The 15,488-nt window shown below is 36.4% G+C and overlaps 1 protein-coding gene across 1 annotated transcript in view; it reads left to right on the forward strand.

Annotated features, from left to right (window-relative positions):
- The window catches only part of LOC106664049, a 66,843-nt gene that overhangs the window by 19,658 nt on the left and 31,697 nt on the right, over positions 1 to 15,488 (forward strand). The window contains exon 2 of the mRNA XM_024225987.1: positions 10,001 to 10,184. Within this exon, the coding sequence (XP_024081755.1) occupies positions 10,001 to 10,184 (184 nt within the window). The remainder of the gene's footprint in view (positions 1 to 10,000; positions 10,185 to 15,488) is intronic.

The raw sequence follows: 15,488 nt of genomic DNA on the forward strand, positions 1-15,488 counted from the left end.
GGAAATAGGTCCACGATGGGATTAGCCTTTTGTATTCGGAGAGTCAGTGTCACCAAATAGCCCGTGCGTTACCGGTAGATATGCATACCGTACGAACAGTTCCGTGACGAAAGCTCGGTTTTCAAACTGCCTCCACACTCACATTCACCGGACGTAATTGTAAATCTCTTTGTGTTTTGTTTGCCAAAGGATTTCCATTATGTGCCTTTTTCAGGCGAAAACTAACGGACCGTGCATTTTCGAACTAGCAGACTCTCATAAAGAAAAGAAAAAAGCCTGAATAAGCCACTGGTCATAAAGATCTTCTGGGATAGTTTACCAATTATGATTCAGAAGTATCTTTTCACGTATATTTAAAACAATACTTAAAATTTGTTTACTCTCCTCTTCTTTATTCATTGTTTGACTCTCTGCCTTCTTGATCTATGATTTGTCTCTCTGCCTTCTTGATCTATAATTGTCTCTCTGCCTTCTTGATGTATCGTTTGACTCTCTGACTGCTTAATCTATGGTTAGAGATGGTTTTTTGCCTTCAGAAAACATATTTTAAAGACATTCATAAAATTATTTTTAACAATTTTGAATTATTTAGACAATATTTCAAACTCTACAGCCTGTGGGGAGCAGCAATATTTGTTGACTCGTCCCTCAACTCTACAATAATTGATCTAAATACAAATTTACAGGCCGTTGCTGTTCCTCCTCAATATATTTACCCCCTAATCAACATGTAGTCTCACAAGATATTGCCGACTTATTTTCGCAATTGCTCATAATACGACATGGGGATCGTCATCTTCAAGCTCACATGGAAATATACTCGAACGAATCAGAATTTATCAAAACTTAATTTTGTTAAACTATTCAACCCCCACCTTTTCGAATTTAGACCTGTCTTTTAGAAGCCCTCAAGTTTTTGATTTTTTTAACTGGTCTGGGTCTGAAAATTACTATGGAAGTGACTTTATTAATTGTGAAACTTAAAGTGACCCCATCCTTAACTAAAAACCACTTTAAAAACCTTCTCTTGTTGAAAAAACCTAGGTGGGTGTTGGAAAATGTCAACTGGAACCTATTCCGGGATAAACGTACCCTCCCAGCAGTAGACCCTCCTATTGATATCGAATTAGCAGTTGAAAATCTGTCACCAACGGAAGAAAATTATATTCACTAGTTTTCGTAGTCCGCTTGACCAATTAATATCTTTCAATTAATTAAGGTTTTTAGTTGAGATAAAAAAGTCAGCGTCACGAGCGGGATTCGAACCCACGATCTTCGACTAGATAGGCCGCTGCTCTACCACTTCAGCTATCGTGACCTCGATCCACTAGGACACTAACTTCCCATCTCAACCCCACCTTTTAAAACCTTAAGTTAAAATGAAGTATACCTTCACTAAAGCTCTCCGTGACCATTTCATTTGTCGCCGAGAATCGAATAGATTACACGACATTTGAAAAATATTTACGGTAGCCAGGTTTATGACATTTTGTGTTTTTTATAGGGCTCTAAACCCCTGTCATGTTTCCCTTTGATCGGCGGAGTTATTTCACATTTAACACAGGATTGTGATCTTAAAAAATAATCGGGGGCATTTGGAAAATGACTGAGGCAAAACGTTTTTTTGTGCGCGTGTTGTTCCATTGGTTAGGGACAGGCTAAGGTTAGGTTTGGGTTTAGGTTGGGTTAGGTTGTACTTTATATGTCTGGTTTTAATTTATTCAGCGTGGCCATTTTGTGTTTTTTATAAATATCTTATAAACAATTGTTTTTCGGACATCTGGTGTTCCAGATATGATTAGGTTAGGGTTAGAATTAGAGTTGGACTAGGTCAGGTTAGATTTAGGTTTGGTTAAGGTTAGGATTAAGCTTAGGGTTAGGTTATTATTTGCTCTCCGCTATCCGCTTTTCACTTGATAATTCGTCACTTCTCTGAACTTAATCTAAATTCAATGTTAATTAATTGAAAGATGTCATTTGGTCAATCAGACCATGAAAATCTAATGGATGTAATAAGTTAAATGAAGTATTCACTAAAGCTCTCCGTGCCCATTTCATTTGTCGCCGAGAATCGAATCCTGATTTCACAACATTTGAAAAATGGCAAAAAGGAGGGAAAATTCAAAAGGTGGGGTTGAGATGGGAAGTTAGTGTCCGAGTGGATCGAGGTCACGATAGTTCAAGTGGTAGAGAAGTAAGAAGCGTATTTAGCCAAAGGTCGTAGGTTCAAATCACCCTCACCCTTAACTAACTGAAAGCGATTAATAAATTATAAACGACAAAAGGCGGGAACAAAGAAGCGCGCCGGACCTCATGGGAACAATTTACTGAGACCATATCCAGGCTTGCACCACCTACCAAGGTCTGGAAAAAAGTCCGTTCGTTGAAGAAACCCTACCAACAAGATTGCTGGACTATCAGTAGATAATGAAACCCTGACTCCTACGAACATAGCTTATCAGTCTGGTAAGCGTTTTTCTTCAAATTCGGACAACAACCACTACGATCCTGAATTCCTTGCCCAAAAAACACGAAATGAAAGCTTTGAGCTGGATCAGGAGATGACAAACACCCTCTAAACTTACCTTACAATGAAGGATTACACTATATCAAATATCTGTGTGTCTTCTCCTGGGCCCGATGATATCCACTGCACTATGCTTAAAAATCTTACATCCCTCGAAGCAGAGCTTGTTGGGATTACACTATACACCACACTATTACACAATAGATTCCTTTCTGAGCGTTCTTTTCCCTCCCCTTGGGGAGAGGCAGAGGTTAAACCGATCTTAAAAACTGGAAAAGACAAAATATTTAGTCAAAGTTATCGTCCAATCTCACTCACCAGTTGCCTGAGCAAGTGATTGAGAGAATGGTAAACAGGAGATTGGTATAGTGCATAGATAAAGAAAATCTCATCGTAAAACCGCAATCTGGATGTAGAAAGGGACGCACCTGTCTGGACCATATCTCCATAATAGAAACCGAGACTTGCCGGAAAAGAAAATACTTTGCATATTTTTTACTCTTCTTTTCCGGTTGTCGATTTTTTTATATTTCTTAGGTTTAATTTCAGGAACTAGAGGTAGGTATCTCGTTTTTCTCATTATATTTTTTAAAGTTTTTGTTAAACTTAATGCTGTACATATAAATACTTTGTATAAAATATTCATATTATTTTTTATTATGGAGAATGATGAGAGGAGGCTGATGCCCCCGAAATCGATATAAATAAAAATAAAAGGAGTTTGATGGTTATCTAGTTTTGAAGGGAAACCCAAAAAGTATGAAAATACGTTGTTGCTACTCGATCTTGAAGCCTTCGACACCACCTGGAGAAGTGGCATCCTAAATACAGTATATGAATGGGGTGCTAGGGGTAGAATTCTAAATTTGATCAGCAATTTCATGGATAAACGATCTTTCAAGCTGGGCGCATACTAGGCCGGTAGGGCGACGCGGCGCGGCTCGGAGCCGGAGGAAGTTGTCAGACTTCTGGAAGCCGGCTACGCGCCGCGCTACCGGGGCGGTCGGAAATCTTTGAGTTCGGGTATATTCGACTGCCCTCGGAAGCCATATTTGTAATGACGAAGCCAACGATTGTGACGTGAGACTCCTGGAACGAAATCCAACACTAAACCGCAGCCCTAGTCAGATGGATGGGGACCATCGCGGCCGAGAGCAGTTCCTACGGTGTGCGGACCTTCACAATTCCGCGCCGTCCCACCGAACTAGTGTGCGCCCAGGTTTAGAGTGCGAATTGGCAATCATTATTGTATATCATATCATATTCATTATTCCATATCAGGACCAGAAAATGGAATCCCACAAGGGTGTGCACGTAGCCCCACCTTATTTATAATAGCAATAAACGGCATCTTTAACTCGGATAGCGAATAACGTGCGTACCTTCACAATACCGCACAGCCCCAAAGACCTAGGACTCTCTTTGTATCCCACAAAACAATTAAAGGGGCAGAGCATTAGGTACAAAAGTGTCTCCATACTTAAAAAAAATGGTACAAGATTTCTAGTTTTTTTTCTAGTTTCCAAATTTCTAGTTTCCCTACCAAAGTGTAAAGCTACATTCTTTACTAGGAACAGAGTATACCCAGAACTACAGAAGCCTTTTCTATGCGGGACAAGTTTCACCAACAGTTCCGATAGTAAAATTCCTGGGGGTCATTTTTGACAGAAACCTTAAATGGCTTCCTTGTATTAGATAACTGAAAGCCGGTAGTACCACTTGACATAGTAGCCATTTTAAGTAATTCCAGATGGGGAGCTGATAGGAATATATTGCTACGTTCCTACAACTTATTTATCACTTATCTCTTCCCGTTTGAATTATGGATCTGTAGCATACGACTCGGCAAGCAAATCTACCGTTCAGGCCCTTGACCCCATCCTTCAAAGAGCTATTCGAATGAGTATAAGAGCTTTTAAATCAGGCTCAATAAGCAATATACTCTCAGAAAGCAGCGACAACTTCTAGTTTAACACCATGTTAATAGATAATCGAACCCCAAACACCCCAGGTTCGAAGAAAGCTTTGCAATTGTAGCTCTTTATTATGGAACTCATCCCAGAATCACCAAACCATTGGCGTATAGCGACCAAATGTACCTCACAGAAGGTCATTTAGATTATGTTATTAAACAAATAGACAAAAGAATCATACCAAAAAATTCCCCTTGGACACTCCCTGTAGTAAAATTCAACTATTCATTACATAAATTCTAAACCCCTGTCATGTTTCCCTTTGATCGGCGGAGTTATTTCACATTTAACACAGGATTGTGATCTTAAAAAATAATCGGGGGCATTTGGAAAATGACTGAGGCAAAACGTTTTTTTGTGCGCGTGNAGCAGCGGCGTATCAAGCCGAAGATCGTGGGTTCGAATCCCGCTCGTGCCATTGACTTTTTTATCTCAACTAAAAACCTTAATTAATTGTAATGTATACCCAAAATTTTGATGCCTTAATAACAATGAAAAAATAAAAATTAAAAATTAAATTCTTCAATCAATTCGTATCTGTAGCTCCAAGCATATTTTGCATACCGAATCAAGCACCGAGAATTTGAGCCTCTCAAGAACCGCACTATCTCACTTCTTGGGAGAGTAAAACAACCAAGGTGTAAGAACGGAATCTCGCCCAAAATCGAGCACTCCGCCAAAATGTGAAACACAATCTCGACGGAACGAGAATTGCACAGGGAGCATATATCCAAGTTACCCCTATTGAATTTACATGTAAAACCTCACTTCTCAGCTTAAATGCCCATCTCAGTTCACGCAAGGAAAGACCGTCAAAATTAGGCTTCTGGAAATCAAACATGGGTGAAACTTCTTATTCCTTGTAGAGAGACAGGTGTGTAGATATTTTAACCCGTATTAAGCAATCTTCCCGATGCTGAGAGGCAATCTTGGAGAGGAAAGCCATATATAGGTTAAAATAGCTGACAGAGAAGGACCTCTTCAATTCAAGATCCTTACTCAAAAAAATGCAAACGTTCACAGAATATGGGAATCTTTTGACAATTTAGTCACAACAAAAAATATGTTTTATTCTATTGGATCCCAAGTAGGCCATAAAAGGCAATGAACTGGCAGGCATTGCAGCAAAATCTACACATCTATCAGTAACCCCAGATTTAATACAATCCCAAGATATCCTCTGTGCTTTTAAAAGATTGTCAGTAGCAAATTGGGATAGACAATGGGAAAACTAAGAGCTATAAAAAGCACAGTCAAACCGTGGAAAACATCAAGCCAAAACAAACGAAGGGATGATGTGATCTGGAGATTACGAATAGGACACACTCACATAACACATGGCTATTTAAAGGACCGCAGTACGCCTCCTTGTTGTCAATATGGTGTATTAAGTGTCAAGCACACGTTGTCCCCGCCAAATACATGCCCAACCCACTCCCAAGCTTTCCTCCCTCGTTTTTTACCAAATAACCTAGGAGATGACCAAGATAACATGGATAAAGTTATAGAAAATTTAAAACAAAGAAATTTATATACGAAAATTAAAAAAAAAATGTGTCTGAGTGTCTGGGTTGTGGCAGTGCAGGCAAATCCACGCTCTCCGAACCATGTTTAGAAAAACACGGAATTAAAGTTCAAAACCTGGGTCGCTCTTTTTCCGGGTGCTGCTTCGTTGGGGTGCTGCCTCCACTCACCCCACAAAACTAATCATGAAATAGCAAGTAAACAAACAAAGTGTGCAAGAGAAAGAAATGTAATAATGAATTAATTTAATAAGGGGAAGGAAGAAGAAAAATTAATGAATTTTAAATAAATAAAATATGCAAGTAAATAAAAGGCGATGATATACTAACAGTTGATCACTTTAAAAAAAATTAAAAAATCTAAAATCTTTATTTATTGTTTGACTCTCTGCCTTCTTGATCTGTTTTCAATCTCTGCCTTATTGATCTATGGTAATTTCATTCTGTAACTTTTAAATGGAATGGCAATTTATTAACCCCATATATCACACAAATAAACTGTAAAATTCCAACCATGCTTGAACTAGACCGAAAAAGCAAAATAGGGAAGAAGTTGGAACACTTTTGAGCTGTTTCATCCGGCCCGATGAACCGCCTAATCTCCCTCTGTTTTAGACAAAGCCCACAGAACTGAAGATATTGAAACGCGATTGACCCAAAAATACAGCGATTTTAGGTTTATGCAGGAGCAAAGACTGATAGCAAATGTTTGACAATTCTGCAGAGCAACCAAGTCTTCACAGTTAAAATTCACCTAAATTCATTTCGTTTTTTTTTAAAGATTAGTTGTAGTTAAACGGAATCGACCTCAAAAATTTGAGCTTTTCATGTTGATCCCGGAAACCACCGCTTGTTTCGGCGAACGGAGAATTATCTCCAATCGTTGGCCTATTTCTACTTTTGCAAAAACTCATCACCGCGAATCCCCTCTTCCCATGGACTTCATTTCGGCATCCTTTCCATTACTTGTATAATGGCAAGCATACACCCAAAAGCTTTAATTGGATTCGGCCGCAGAGTTTGCCTTTAACGGTGCCGGTGCAAAACTTACAAAACGTGGGCCATCATTCGTTTTCACCCTTTCTTTTTTGTCTGAGTACGCAGGGAATGGTTTTCCTAACGAGGCTCGATTAACGATCGAATTTTTATCTGCAGTGCATACCATATGATCAAATATGATAAAAAACCAGTGATCTATGCGGTAAAAAAAACTTTCTAACCGTCATACGTTAAATTAAACGTGAACAAGACATTTTCCGAAACTTGTAGATCGTGTTTCATCTATTGTTCTTCCCCGTTTCAATGACGTCCCATGATAAAGTACGTAATGTGAAAAACGTGATAGAAAAATCCCTTCATTAGGAGGCCAATCAAATACGGAGATTATCTTGGAAATGTTAGACAAAAAAGCATAATCCAACATCTTTCCATTAATTAACTATTAACTATTAAAATACAAAAACAACCACGGTTAATTTTGTCGTGAAAGTTCGAAAAATTATTAAAACTCATTAAACTTATTTAAACAATAAAAATTAGCAAAGACGTACAAACGGAAGTCATGAGTTCTTACTGCAAACGTTGAAAAAATACATTCAAAACGGTAAGGACATAAATTCGTACATATTTTATTAAAGGTTGTCTGCGTTTCTTGTGCATTTATGTCAATGTTATTCCATATCGGTAGGCTATTTTTTACCTGGGATAAGAAAATAACATGCAGGGCAAATATTAAATGAAACTACCAACATAAAATGTTACAAAAACGAAAATCCGTTACGAGTAAAGTAGGCGAAAAAACATTTCTACTGGGAAAAAAATTCTGATTCGGTTTAAGTCCTTAGATACAAAATTCTATACTGAAGAAAAAATAATTTTTGGGCTCGATCGTTATGGGGTATTTTTTTCTTCTCCGATGCCCTGCAGAGTTGGGCGTAATCAGTTAATTTTTTAAATCACAATTAACGATTAATTAATTGTCAAACTATTCACGATTAAAAAGTTAATCGAAAATTCGATTAATGATTAATCCGATTAATCATCATTCGAACGTGCGATTAATGATTAAATTAATCGTTAATCAGATTAAACTATTAATTAATGGAATAATTAAATTGTCATTCAACGCAATTATTTACATAACGACGCCGCACCGCGCTTTTACTCATATAATTTTTGACAACAAAAAAGTACAACATTCGCCACGTAAAGGCTAGATACATTATTCAGATATCGTGAGATGCGGTCTGGTGTGATGTAGGTTTTAGAAAAACATTTTCTTTCTCGTGCCAACGTTTCGATCTTTATTGAGATCATCTTCAGGGCCTGGGATTTACATTGTTTAAATTTAACAAATACATGTGGAATGTGGAAAAAAGTGAATTTATACAATGCAAAAAAATATTTTTTTTATATTCAATCAAAGTATCAATAATATAATAAATAATAATATAACAATATAATCAAAGTACGCAGAAAACAAACACTTTGAGTGAGTCGAAATGAGTTAAATTTAAACAAAGTTTGTAAATCAATCCTACTATGTGATTTATTTGTTAAATTTAATCAATCATCAATCCTGTTAAATTTGGACAAAGGTCAGAGGAGTAACGAATTTTTGTACCCAACAGGACATCGAAGGAGAAAAAATGCCCCGGCTGATATATCCCAAAATTATCATATTTTTTGTTTGCTATAGAAAGCTTTCAAGGGTGCTTAAAAGGAATCAGAATTTTTTCTCGATATAATCCTTTCTGGCCTGCTTCATGCTGTCTAATCTTATTTAATATGATCCTGCATGTTATTTTTTTATCCTAGGTTAAAAAAAATTAAACAAATCTAACGATAAAAAAATACAAGCTTGAAATACAAGCATAACAAAGGCAGAAAACCAAATTTAATAAAAATTTGGCCAAGTGGCGGGTTTTTGAACAAGTATCCCCGCAGAAGTTCCATTAAAATCTGTGGTCCCACATCCGTAGCCCTACCAGTTTTTTTGTTGATATAATGATCAGCTATAATTCTGATATTCTTTTCCTTTATATAATTATTCAGATATCGTGAGATGCGGTCGGGTGTGATGTAGGTTTCAGAAAAACATTTTCTTTATCGTGCCAACGTTTCGATCTTTTATTGAGATCATCTTCAGAGCCTGGGATTTACAAACAATGTTTACATTTAACAAATATATTTAGGATGTGGAAAAGTGAATTTATACAATGCAAAATATATTTTATATTCAAACAAAGTATTTCTACTCACTCAAAGTGTTTGTCTTCTGTGTAATTGTGCCATTCTTGCGTGTCGTGTGGAGAGTGCCAGGGAGATTTTGCTGTTTTATGTTTTTATATGTTTGGTTTTGAAGGGGTGGAGTGTATTTGTTAAATGTAAACATTGTTTGTAAATCCCAGGCCCTGAAGATGATCTCAATAAAGATCGAAACGTTGGCACGATAAAGAAAATGTTTTTCTGAAACCTACATCTCACCAGACCGCATCTCACGATATCTGAATAACTATCGATTAACGGTCACTGATCTCTACACACTTTTATATAATTTTTTATTTATGTCAGGTCTTGGTTGGGATGAAAAATTTAGTGTCACGAGCGGGATTCGAACCCACGACCTTCGGCTCAATACGCCGCTGCTCAACCACTTAAGCTTTCGTGACTTCGATCCTCTCGGACACCAACACCTCATCTCAACCTACAACCTTTCGAATTTTCACTTTTTTGCCATTTTTCAATTCAATAATTAATTAAAATGGTCAACTATGACAACTAAACATAAATGGATTAATAAAGTCTGATAGTTCATGAAGTAAAAGCACGAATGCTCTACGAATGGGTGTCTTCTTTCTAATCGGCCTCATCCTTAAACGTTTTTATTATGTAATTATGCACTGAAATCTGATCCTATTATTCTGGCATTCGCTTTACATCATTTTGTAACCTGATTTATGTTTATATTTTTACAGAACCCGATAACCACGATTCAGGGGTTTTCGGCGAGAAAGTACTCGATGAAGGCTGCGATGCCCCTTGGTCTGCTGAAATATTTCGATCTTCCGAGATGCCTTTTAAGAATCCCGTCGTGATCCCGTCGCCTTCGAGAGAGGACTGCATCCGCCTCTGCGTTTCCAACACCCACATCCATTGCAGGTTGGTCAAAGAAGTGACACATCTTAAAATTAACAGTTTAGCTAGAATACCGACGTTTCTTGTTCAAACGTTCCAACAAGCAAAGAATCCAGTCCGAAATACTTCGATCCCTTGCCTAAGCTCCGTACTTCCTATCCAACTTACCGAAACAGACCTTAAGATGCCATGTGTCCTCGAAACCGATAAAAGACGACACAGACGCTTTCATAAAACCATGGACCCTCGACCCAACATTTCAGTACCCCTCGTATATGAAGAAAGGTAATTACATCCTTCAGCCAACAAAGACCCCAGTGACTTTCAAAAATGAATCAATACACTTCATTACTCCTCACATACGCTAGAATACTTAAAAGACATCTAGAAGAATCATGTTAATAAGATTTGCGAAATGTTTTTCACTCCGGTCATGCCTGGGCTGTTTGAGGTCATCGAGGTCCTATTACACCAGAAGAAAAAAAAAAACACGAGCTTGTTATTAATTTGTAGGTTCTAATTAATTCGCTAAACCGCACAACCTCCGTTAAGTATCAGGCCCCACATTTTTCTTTTCCAATTATAAAAAAAAAATCGAAGGGCCGCTATATCTGCATAACGAAATCGTACTTAATCCAATCGAAATCAGAATAAAGACCTATAAATTAGATACAGACCATGACAATCTGTTACCTGCGGTTTCTTTGCGGCTTGGACACGGGTCGTACATGCGTAGATCCGGCAGGAATTATGGAATTGTAATTTTTAGTTCAATCGCGATTTTTTTTGGTCATCGGTAATTACCTTACTTATCCTTATAGTGAACAATAATAGTCAGGTCGTTGCCGATCATCCCGGTCTGGCTATCCTTGCTGTTTTGCCCTATCGGATGCGTCTTGCGAAGTTGCGAGTTCCAAAGTTACCGTCTAAAGTTTAAGAAAGATTTTCTTGGCTCTTTAAGTACTGACAGATACTTAATTTCTCAAAGGCCAGTTATCACCAATGTAAACGTAAAATTTAATTTCCAAAAATTTGATTTTTTGTTTCAGTTACAAACCTTTTAAAAAATTAGTCATTAACATTTTAAAACTTCTGTTAAATTATAGTGTAAGTAATATCAAAAATAAACAAAAGAACTCTTTGGTACAAACTTGAAGCAAGCTAATATCAAAAAATTAAATGGAATGTCCATCTTCTTGAAGAATGCAAGGCTGACATCGTTCCTGACAGATTTTGGACATTTAATTTAACTTTTTGAAGATTTGCAGTTTGCTCCAATTTCGTAACAAAGAGACTCTACTGCACTTAAACTTTAATTATAAATGGTGATAATTGGCCTTTGAGAAATTTGATGAAAGTTCATTAGTAGAGGCAACTTTTCTGTAAACGCCTGCTAATTTTTATTTTGTCAGTGTTCATAGCGCCAAGCAAATCTTACTTAAACTTAATCAAGAACTTTGGAAACTCGTAAATGTCCAATTTCTTACTGACTTTTTATTTATTCATTTATTTGTTAATTTAATTTTTTTTTGGCTAACAAAAGAACACAAATAAACCTCATGGTTTTCAATGCTATTTCTTTGGTGTAATCAAATTTATAGAAGGATTAACACTGTATCACGAATAGGAACTATTTTTTTTCAAAAATTTATTTATTGGAGAAAAGCCTAACCTAGCCCTAACCCAAAACTACCTACCCTCACCTAACTTAACCCTAACCCACTCATGAAAAATCACAGGTAACGTGACATCGATGATGTAAAATTTTGTTTTCCAAATTAATGATGACTAATTTTTTTTGCACCGACAAATCGAAATTTTAACAATTGAATGTTAATTTTGAATTGGTGATAATGATATGTATGAAGCTGTCATTATTTACAGAAATAAGAAAATCTATCGTAAACTTTAGGCAAGAACTTTGGAAACTCGTAAACGTTCATTTTCTTACTGATTTTTTATTTTATTTTTTTAATTTTTATTTTTGCTAACAAAAGAACACAAATTAATCTCATGTGGTTTTCAATGCTCTTTCCTTTGATGCAATGAAATTTATAGAAAGAGTAAAATTTTATCACGAATATGAAATATTTTTTTCCACAATTTAATTATTGGAGAATAAAACCCTACCTAGCATAATCTAGCCCTAACCCAACACTACCTACCCTCACCTAACCTAAACCTAACCCAACCCCATGAAAAATCACCGGTAACGTGAAACCGATGATGCAAAATTTTGTTTTCCAAATTAATGTTGACTGAATGACTAATTTTTTTAAACAGATCACAACCGACATATCAAAATTTTAGCAATTGAACATTAATTTTGCATTGGTGATAACGATATGTATTAAGCTGTCATTATTTACAGAAACAAGAAAATCTTTCATAAACTTTAGGCAAGAAATTTGGCAAATCGTAAACTTTCATTTTCTTACTATTTTTTTATTTTATTTTTAGCTAACAAAAGAACACAAATAAATCTCATATGGCGTTCAATGCCCTTTCTTTGACGTAATAAATTTTATAGATGGATTAACATTTTATCACGAATTGTAACTATTTTTTTCTAAAATTTAATTATTGGAGAATAAAACCCTACCTAGCATAACCTAGCCCTAACCCAACACTACCTACCCTCATCTTACCTTACCCTAACCCAACCCCATGAGAAATGAAAAAAAGAAGATCGTTAATTTTTGCATTAGTGATAATTATATGTACTAAGCGGTCATTTATTTACAAAAACAATAAAATCATTCATAAACGTTAGGCAAGAACTTTGGAAACTCGTACTTTCTTACTGACTTTTATTTTCCTTGATGTTATAAAAAACGCAAATAAATCTTATAGGGTTTTTGATGCTATATCCATTGATGTAATCAAATTTACAGTAGGATTAACTTTTTGTAATGAACAAGAACTGTGAGCAAGAGGTGAAACCGAGAGCTTATTAAAGAAAAAGTTTGAAGAAATGCTAAACTTAGGGTTCAAATTCAGACTAAGCTTAAAGACAATGCATAGAAAATTTGGTGGATTTTTTAAGGACTTAATCCACCAAAGAAACCGATCATGATAACGTCAAAACACACATCTCAATTAATACTTTTTAAAAGGATAGTTCCTACTCACAGTAAGTTGTTTTTGCAACGATCCGGATTTCGAGCCTTTTAGGTCATCATCAGGTTGTAGAAGTCCTTCAACCTGATGATGAGCTAAAAGGCTCGAAATCCGGATCGTTGCAAAAACAACTTACTGTGAGTAGGAACTATCCTTTTAAAAAGTATTGAACACCACACTCACGCCATCATTTATCATTTCCACATCTCAATTATCCTGGAGAAAACCGTAAATTATGAATCCCAATCTAATATCATGATTATTTTTTATCCTAATCTGTTATTTTGAAAACATGCACATTGTGTTTATTACTGGCTAAGCACGTAGGAATAATAACAAAGTTACATATCCTTTTTTATGGGAAACTTACGAGGAAAAAATCAATATAGATGGAGAGGAAAGTGATGACTTTTGTTAATTATTTAAAAAGGAGTGAGAAAATCAAGTGCGACGATCAATAATTGACGTGAAATTTTGATTACTTCTCATTATTAAGTATAGAGCTCCTTGCAAATGAACAGTTGCGGCACGTATAAGGACTAACGGATTGAACCATTTCTTTTTATGAATAAAACATAATGGGAGGTCGGACAATGAGAATGAGTCAACCAGATATATTCAAACACCTATTCAAAATGCAGGAATTACAATAACAATCCAAACTTTCTCAAAGCGTAACGTTACAGTTACACCTTGTTTTAGACAGAGCACGTCAGGTTTGAATCATCCGTGATGAAACTATAATAGACTGTAGAAGTACAAAAACAAAATGGCCGTTTTTCAAGTAATTTTTTTTTAAATTGAAGATTAAATTAAAATTGTAATTTTAAAGATGTAATTAGGAATGTCTTCGATCCATTTCTTGGGTCGTTGAAAAATTCTTGTACTGTAATTTCGACGTCTGTGTACATTTTTCCCTCTAGTAGTCTTTTTCAAATATGTAATGCCTTTTCAGTATGTTGGGCTCGAATGCAGGGTCGCTGGATTCGAACCCGGGACCATTACCTAACAGTGATTAGCGCCGTGTCAACGCCTAAAACGTTGCGGCCACCGACTCCCCTCCCCCTGGTAGTACGTCACGGATCGAAACAATTAATAACCTGATGGTGCGAGGTCTGGACTATACAGGGTCTTTTTAGATGGGCCGGCTGAATTTCTCTTTAATCAATGACGCTATAAAAAATACTTTTTTTTTAAGAAAAATTATACATGGCACGTCAGGCCCAGCTGAACTTCAAAATTTCAATTTCAAATACGATCCTATATATTCTGACATACCATTTTCAAGGATTTATTACTCTGAAGACAATGGTGCCATCGGATTTTAAATTGGTCAAAAAATGGCACAATTATGGCAAAAAGAAACCGGCTACTTCGACGAAAAGTTGGACGTTTTACTGTATCGAAAATCCGAATTCCACTCTCCGAAATGTTGGAAGGGTTTGAGATTTTTCAAAAAATAAAATTAAAGATGTACACCGGACTTACAATTTTAAGCCGTATCGCTCTCATCTTGTCCAGGGACTTCGGAACTCTGATTATGACAGGCCGATGCACCAATGTCCATTTGGGAGACTGAAGAAAAGGCCTCTTTCATTTATCAAAAAATGACAAAGTTATTCAACAATTTTGAAAAAAATACAGTCATTTGTTTTGCTATTTATTAATCACATTTCAAGTTCGAACTGCCTGCCTCGCGTAAAGACGCAAATATTTGCTCTTTTTAACCACTCTTCGCCGATGCTCGGAGCGATAGAATCATGGGAGATGGACAGTCACGACTCGAGTAGCCCGTATTGCCAAGTTGTTTAGGGTTTGAATAGAAAATCAATCGGTTTTAGCCTGTCGACAAAGTGCGCATCATAGTGTCCTCACCCTGTATACAATGTCTAGTCAGATGGAAATGAGAAAGTTGTAGGAATATCCTTAGATTGAAAATAATATAAATTTAAGGTTATTTGTTATTGCAAAAGAGCTGCAGAAATCTGAAGAAAATTTTAACTTGTATATTAAAAGAAATTTCTCCTTTTCAGTCACAAAATTTAAACTGAACGCTTGATGCAACTGAGATACTGGACTTGGAGACGAACATATCGGATCGCCTAGTATCCATGTGGTGGTGACTTGAGTTCCCCCCCCCCCAACAGCCTGAGTGACACCTTGTAATTACGCATCCGAGGTCTCAGAGAGAGAAAAAAAAAGAGAGAG

Source organism: Cimex lectularius, unplaced genomic scaffold, assembly GCF_000648675.2.
Source record: "Cimex lectularius strain Harlan isolate CLEC.00 unplaced genomic scaffold, Clec_2.1 scaffold82, whole genome shotgun sequence".
Lineage (NCBI taxonomy): Eukaryota > Metazoa > Arthropoda > Insecta > Hemiptera > Cimicidae > Cimex > Cimex lectularius.